Source organism: Mandrillus leucophaeus, unplaced genomic scaffold, assembly GCF_000951045.1.
Source record: "Mandrillus leucophaeus isolate KB7577 unplaced genomic scaffold, Mleu.le_1.0 Scaffold12, whole genome shotgun sequence".
NCBI lineage: Eukaryota > Metazoa > Chordata > Mammalia > Primates > Cercopithecidae > Mandrillus > Mandrillus leucophaeus.
In genome coordinates, this window is record NW_012100320.1 from 1 (window position 1) to 8,155 (window position 8,155).

The 8,155-nt window shown below is 51.7% G+C and overlaps 1 protein-coding gene across 1 annotated transcript in view; it reads right to left on the bottom strand.

Moving 5' to 3' along the window:
• Positions 1-155: 155 nt before the first annotated feature.
• LOC105531302 (golgin subfamily A member 2) overlaps positions 156-8,155 on the bottom strand; it is a 62,071-nt gene continuing 54,071 nt past the window's right edge. Inside the window, 1 exon segment of the mRNA XM_011969193.1 lies at positions 156-263. Coding sequence (XP_011824583.1) covers positions 156-263 — 108 coding nt within the window.

Sequence of the window (8,155 nt, forward strand, 5' to 3'; positions counted from 1 at the left end):
GCTGATGGGGACATTGAGGCTCATGAAGATGACAAGACTTGCCATCTCCTGGCACAGACCTCTTTCCCTCTGCCTCAAAGCCTTTCCATGCACCCACCTCCCTGGGGCATTCTAAGCCATCCCCACAGCCCTCTGACGCCAGTTCTGCTCCCAGGTCACCCCAGCCCCAGCTCACCCATCTGGTTCCTTAGTTCAGCCAAGCTCGTCTCCAGTTCCTGTACTCGACTCATGCTATGTGCCCTCTCCTCCCTCAACATGTGCACCTGCCCAAAGCACAGGGGGAAAGGGCCCTGGAGAGCAGGGCTGGTGGCTGGACAGGCTACCGTCTCCCTCTCTGCCCCTACCTCCACAAAGCCCAGACCCATGAACCCCCTCTGGCTGTGCTCCTCCCATTTCACAGATGCCTGGAACAATCAAGTGACCTATCTGTGGTTGGGGCTGAAGGGTCAGGTCTCACCTCCTCTGACATCTCCCGCATCCTCTGCCACCACATGGCACTCTCTCCGTGCAGATACTGGGCATACTGGTCTCTCTCCATTTGCAGATACTTCAGCCACTCCATCACCTACAAGAATGGGCACAGAAGTCAGGAAGGGCTGTCACTGGTCCTCACCTGTTACTGGCCCCCTGGGGTCACCTTCCTTCCACATCCCTCCCTCTGCAAAGCCTCACCTGCCCCAGGTAGATTCCAGCTGTGCCCATTCCTCCATGGGCTGCTGTAACTGCTGGTTAGCATTAGGGCCTTCACACCAGCTAGACAACTGAATGGTAAAGAAAGAGAAGTTTCTATCTGAGGAGGCTGGGCCGTTCCACACAGTGCCCCTTAAAAGGGCTCAAGCTAGGCTCAATGTACAACTTGGTCAATAAAGATCTCTACTGTGAAGATGCTTTGGCTTTAGAAATAAAAAATAATTTTAAAGAGATCTCAGGCTGGGCATGGTGGCTCGTGCCTGTAATCCCAACACTTTGGGAGGCTGAGGTGAGTGGATTGCTTGAGCTCAGGAGTTCGAGACCAGCCTGGGCAACATGACGAAGCCGTGTCTCTACAAATACAAAAATTACCCAGGCGTGGTGGTGTGTGCCTATAGTCCCAGCTACTTGAGGGGCTGAGGCAGGAGGATCGCTTGCGCCTGGAAGGTAAAGGTTGCAATGAGCCAAGATCACGCCACTGCACTCCAGCCCCGGTGACAGAGCAAGACCCCATCCCAAAACAAACAAACAGATAAACAAACAAGAACTGTACTCTATTATTACCATGGAATAGTCGAAGTGTTGGCTTGAACCTCAGAAGGAAATAAACAGACTCATGAGCTAACCATATAAGTGTAATCTATAAAATAATGGTTTTCATCTATGATGCATTTAAAAAAAAAAAAAAAATTAAGCCCTAACCCTGAGATTCTGATTCCCTAAGTCTATGACAGGGCCCCAGTTTGTAGATTTTTAGCAGTCTCCAGAGGATTCTATGGCAGGACCAGAACAAGGACCCAAATTTTCCAGCTCTTGGCTGGAGCCTCCCTATACCCTGCATGATCCCTAGACCATATCCCCAGCTGAATGGGGCTCCCACCACCCCCGGGGCTGCAGCCTCTCGCCTGTTGAAGCGTGAGGTCAGTGAGTTCTAGTTTCTTTTTCAGCTCCTCCAAGTTACGCTGCATCCCTGCCTTCTCAGTCAGTACAACTGGAAGCTGCTCTGCCAAAGCTGAGTTCTCCTGCTTCAGCTCCTTATTGCTGTTGCTATGGCCAGAGGCAGTAGAGAAAGGAATGAACAAAGAACAGAAAGTGCTGCTTTGCTGATCAACCCTCTACCCACACCCCACAACCACAGAACCGTGGCACTGGAAGGGACCTCAGGAATCAAAAGTCACAGGTGGCACACCAGAGAAAAGACATGAGTTGCCCAAGTATACCATGAGTCAGGGGCACAGCCAGCACTAGAGCTTAGCCTGTGCACACATGCAAACCTGTATGACCACCTCACCAAGCTCACCTGCACCCCTCCCACCTTCCAGCACATCACCCATGCTAAGGGCCCCAGACCTCCCATCCCACCGTCCCCCGTCCTACCTGTTCTTGTATAACTTCAGCCTGAGGGCATCACTGTCTCCGGTTAACTGGTTGTTGTACTGAAAATACAGAAAGGTGAAGTCAGGATACAGCAGGCAGAGGAGCAGCTGGCAGACCAGGAACGACAGCTACAGTGACTATTCCACAGTAACACTTCCTCACTCTCAATCACGCCTGACATGTTTTCAAGGCATTTCCAAGCCCACAGTCTCATTTGTTTCTCAAAGAACTCAGTAAAGGTGGAAGGCACAGGGAAGGAGATCAAATTTATAGCTGGTTACCAGAGGCCCAGAGAGAAAAGAGAATATTGCTATTGTTATTACCGTTATGACTGCCACTGTTGGAACCTTTATTGAGTGCTTCACCAGGCACCATGCTAGCAATCCCATTTAATCCTCACAACCACCATAGCAGGCAGTTACCATTATCACCTCTATTGTGTAGTTGAAAAACATGGCATGTCAGAGGTTAAGTGCTTGCCTAAGATCATCAGACAGAGTTGGGATTTGAACACTCAGGTATATCTGATTTTCTAAGCCCATTTTTTCGCTGTCAGGCAGGAAAATAGGATCTGGAGGCAGGGAACATAAGGCCTGTTCACACTTCAGCTATAACAGGAAATATCCTCCCTATGGGGCCTATGGCTAAATGACTTTGTAACTTTACTTCATCCTCTCCATTTACATAGGGCATACCCGAAGTAACCAATGGAATCCTCTAGGGGGTAAACTCCCAAAAATTCTTTAACGGTGCCTTTGAGCCCTTATGCTCAGGTGCACTCCCACACTGTGGAGTGTGCTTTCAGTTTCAATAAATCCCTCCATTCCTTCCTCACTTTGTGCATTTTGTCCAATTCTTTGTTCAAGACGCCAAGAAGCTGGACACCCTCCACTTTTAACAGCTGGGGGTGGGGGCACAGAAAGAAAGGGGTATAATCTGGTGTTCAGTTTTTGAAGGGTACACTCCCATAGTCCAAAACTCAGAAAATACAGAAGGGAAATATCTCCCAGCCACCCCGTTCCTCTCTCCTAAGTTTTTTACAAATCCTTGCAGACATGTTTTATGTATATTATCATAGTACACACACAAACACACACACACACGTTCCCTCTCTCTACACAAATGGTAACATACTAAAGATACTCTTCTGTACCTTCGCAGTGCAAGTACCATACCCCCACCTAGGACTTGGCCAAGGCCACAGCCAGGTAAGGGCAGGGTAGGCACTTGGCCTCCGAGCTCTGCATCCAGTGCTCGCTCCCAACAGTGCCCCCAACTCACCCACAGCAGCCAACACAGCCCCAGGCTGACTCTAACAACCACGCACAAAAGCAGCAAGAAATGGCCCATGCTGCTTTCTGGGCAGGACACTCCATCCTGCAGAAGGGACCTAAAGGTCCCTCACTCCTCCATCTGGAAAGCCGGGCTGCCAGGGTATGGGGCAGGTGGTTGGACTTACCCTATCTGCCTTCCTCTGCTCCCGTTGCAACTCACCCACATGCTTCCAGGAATACTGCAGATGGCTGGCCAGATCCTCGGCCTCTTCTAGAATGAAAGAGGTTGAGATGGGGCCCAAAGGCCTAAAGGCCTGTCAAAGCGCCAGGTTGAAGGATGATGGGTGCCCAGATTCCCACCTTCAAACTGCCTGGCAGCCATGTTCAGTGTGATACAGTGCTGTATTCAATTCTGCTTTCTCAAACATCAAAATTCCAGTTACCTGATTGAACCTTTGGGAGAAAAGCCAAGCAAATGCTGAAAGAGAAGGAAAGCAACATTCTCCAGAGGACAGGAGGGAACTTCACACCCTCCACTCACCTGTAATTGCCTCTTTAGGGCTCCCTGGTTTTGCTGGCTTTCTTGCTTTTCCTGTAGGAAGAGGAAGACAGAGCTCTTACTAGGGGGAGGCAGAGATGGCCCAGCAAGGGACTTGCCCCCTGAATGCTGCCAATGTCCCAGGACAGGCCCACCCATGGGATCAGGTTATCAGGGACCCTGTGGGGATGAGGTGGAATCTGGGGGATAAGCCTTCCCCAGGCTGGGAGTGGGCAAGACGAGACTGGGGCCTCTACATCTGAGTGCTCCCCAAACCCAGCGGTCATGCTGTGAGCAAAGAAATCACGTTACTACTTCCAGTTGATCCACAATTTCTTGGATGTGTTATTTCCTTGGGAGAGTCAAAGGAAGGTGACCAAGGGTGGCCCCTTCAACTCTATTCCCCAGGCCAGGAAGCAGTAGGCAGAGGCCAGAAGTGGATTTTAAAGGCAAAGTTCTCAGACCCACTGGGACCACGAACTGGTCAACTCTCCTCAAGCTCCCAAGGACAGAGGATTTGGGTCTTTGTTGGTTTTGGCCCACAGCCACAGAACTGAAAGTCTGAATCTGGATTCTCCCGAAAGGACAATAACATAAACCTTTAGAGATGGAGTTTGAGAAAAGCTCACCCTTCTACCAGCTTATGATTTAGAAAGGTGCATTCACTCAACAAACATAGACTGAGCACATACGGGCCAGGTATGGTTCTTCACAGCAGAGATATAGGACAGAAAAGGACAGACAGGATCCCTTGGCCCTGAGGTTTACATTCTACTGGACCTTTAAATCATGGACTCTCAGAGCTAACAGAGACTTTTGATACTCTCTAACTCTACCTCCTTGGGAAACACAAGCCCAAGAAGGAGAGGTGGCTTGTCCAGAATCAAAGAACAAATTAGGGCCTGAGTCAGGGTGGAAATACAGGGCTCCTGAAAACCAATCAGGCCAGTGCTTCCCTGAGAAGCCACAACCCCAGGGCATGTGTGGCAAGAGCTGGAGCAGGGATGTCTGGAGAAGAGACAGTAGGCAAAGAAGGCAGCAACAGAAGAGCCATGATGCATGCTCTGTGCTCTGGGGTCCCTCCAGCTGAGGCCACGGCCCCCCAGCTCCCCATTTGCCCTTGGCATCAGGGACCCCCAGTCCTTTCTTCGGGGCCCCAAGGGGAAACTGGAGCCCAGGACTTACAGTGTGGAATCAGCGGACCCCATTGAACTCTTACCAATGACTCGATGGTTTTATTCAGTTGACTGATTGTTATATAACTTGAGCCCAGGGTGACTGTTACCTCTTGGTATCTGCTCTGAGGCACATGAAGAGAGGAGGAGTTGGAGGAGGATTGAGGGGAGAGGTAGAGAGAGCAATCATTAGGGTTGGGGTGTGTGTGAGCTGTCTCAGCTGGCAGAGGGGCACCCAGCCCCCGCTGTGGGAGGAGGTTGGAGGGCTGGCCTGCAGCGTCACTGGGTCATGGCCCAGGGCCTCTTACCTCCAGATCCTTCAAGGTAGCAGATGATGCAGGACCCTCCGCATAGATACGTGTTGCTGACTACAAGAGATGAGGGTGCGCATGGAGATCTTCAGTCCCCGCAGTGTCTGCCCTCTGACTTCCTTTCTTCCCCAGCAACTGGCAACATTTTCTTTTCTGCATAACTTGGACCCTTCATCCTGTAACCTCTTTGTGCCAACTTCTTTCATGGTTCTTATCTCCCCACCATCCTTCCCTCCCAAGCAGCTCTCATCCGGTGTTTCTACAGCAGGTTACATAAAATGATGTAACCAGCCACAGGGTCCAACTCCTTCATATGAACAGCTTCAAGGAAGAAGCCTCAGGGAAGAGGCAACTTCCTCAACATTGCCCAGCAAATCGGCTGGTCCCAGGATCTTCCTTCTCTCTTGTGATCCCTGCCTCAGCTTCTTTCTATCATACTTTCCTTCTCCCCGCACTCCCCTCTGGGCCACAATTTCTGAAGTACCTCAGAAGCAACGCCATTGAGCTGTTGGGAGAGTTGTTGCAGGCTCTCGGTTGATGAGAAGGTCCTAAGGGCAGAGACACAGACGTCAGGAGTGCAGGTGGCTCAATGGGAAAGAAGGTCTTAGACAGTAGTCTCCCTGACTTCCTCAGCCTAGAGACTGCTGCCCTGATAGGAGACACTCACTTACTTTCATCCATGAGATTGGGGCTAGCATCATCATTCTGTGTGGGAAGAAACATATGAGATGGTCACTCAATTTCTGTAAGAATCACCGAGGGCAGGGTGAGCCAAGTTACCAAGCTCATTCCAACAATATTCTATGTCCCCAAACCTCAAGGAAAAGCCCAGTTTCAGCCTTCTCCCATCCCAGTCCCCAGGAAGGGCACTTCGCCCTAGGGAACAAACTACTTGTGAAAAAAGAAGAGAATCCATAGTAGGTACAGAAGGGCAGTAGGCAGAGGAGGGAGGCATGAACCTGAGGTGCCACTATACTAGCGAGACTGGCACCAGGGCAAGGGACACCACCAGGTAACACGGTGTCATCAGCAGGTGGCTATACAGACGCAGCATGGTCTTCGGCGTCTGTCACCGAACAGAGCGCAGGGTGTTAGGGGGCCATGTGGGAGAGAAGGTGCCTCGGTGCCACGGACACAAGAGTGTGGAACAGGTAGGACAGATGCTGGTGCAGTCAGACTGACAGTCACGCATGCTTGGAGCCACTTGGGGGTGTGGATATGGTTTGCCCAGGCCTTGGGCTGCTAGGCAGCATTTCGAATGGCCAAAGCTCAAAGCAGGGGCTGCACAGCCTCTTTCATGAACACATGAGGACCTCACTCCCCCTGGAGCTCAGCAAAAGACAGCAGCAGGTTCTGACCTGTGGCAGCCACAGCAGGCTGGAGGAAGGTGCACCAAAGTCAGGGAGGAGAAAGGCACTGTTCCTCCAGAAGGCCAGTCTGTGCCGCAGGTGACCCTAACTGGGGCCCTCCTGGGCAGAAGACAGTGATGAGGAAGTAGTAGTCTGGGCAATGTACAATGTAGCTGTCTGCCTCTCTCTTCTCCCTTGCCTTCTCCCTTACAGTGGCATAATCAGCGGGGATTACCATCTCCTACAGCTCACCCAGCTTCTCTGGCAGCTCCTCCTTGACGTGCTGCTCAGACTAAAGTGCACTGGTGATCTCCATGTTCTCATTGTTCTGGACAGAGACAAGCAATCACGCCTCCCACTGCAGCTGGAGATCCCAGAACTTGGTGTCTGCCTCCCATGGCACCGGGAAGGATGGAGGCAGTTTAGAAAAATGATCCCCTCTCCCCCACAGCCATCAAAGCAGGGCTCTGGCTCACAGGTCCCTTCGCAAGTGTCACTTCACATAAGGGCTACACTGCCCCCACTTAACAGGTGGGGAAACAAAGTCTTGGAGGGCTAGGGAGGAGGACAGTCTCCCCAGGTGGGATGCACCAGTTTTACAAAGCTGCTCTCTGCAGCTGCTCCTTGAGCTCAGGGTTCTGGGAGAGTGCAGGGCTGATGGTGGTGAGGTCGTTCTGCATGGTCCCCAGGGTTTGCCTGCGTACCTCCGCCTGCTCCCCTCAGAGCTCAGCTCCAGCAGCCTCTCCTCCTGCTCCCAGTTCAGGCGTTTCAAGCCCTCATTGTCTTGCATGTGGGCCCACTGGAGCTGTCCTGCCACACTCTCCAGCTCCTTCCACAGGTGCTCAGCCTCTGCTTGTAGCTGCTGCTGCAGCTGGAGACCCCAGAACTTGGTGTCTGCCTCCCATGGCACTGGGAAGGATGGAGGCAGATCAGAAAAATGATCCCCTCTCGCCCACAGCCATCAAAGCAGGGCTCTGGCTCACAGGTCCCTTCAGAAGTGCCACTTCACATGACGGCTGTGCCCCCTACTGGGGGCTCCAGGGGTAAGGATTCAGCTGAGAAAGGAAGCAGACAATAAGGGCCTCTGGATTCTCAAAAAAACCCTCCTCTTGGTACACAGCTCCTCTCAGGCTCCCCAGACTTGGCCTCCCTGCTAATGATTCTCAAAAAAACCCTCTGCATTCTCAAAAAAAAAAAAAAAAATCCTTCTCTTGATCCACTCCTCACCTCAACCTCCCCAAACTTGGCCTCCCTGCTAATGATTCCTCACACCCTGATGGTAGCCAATCTTCCAAGCCACTTTCAGATAGAGACACTTGTGGGTGGCTGACAACTTTTTCCTCTTGGCTGATGGGGACATTGAGGCTCATGAAGATGACAAGACTTGCCATCTCCTGGCACAGACCTCTTTCCCTCTGCCTCAAAGCCTTTCCATGCACCC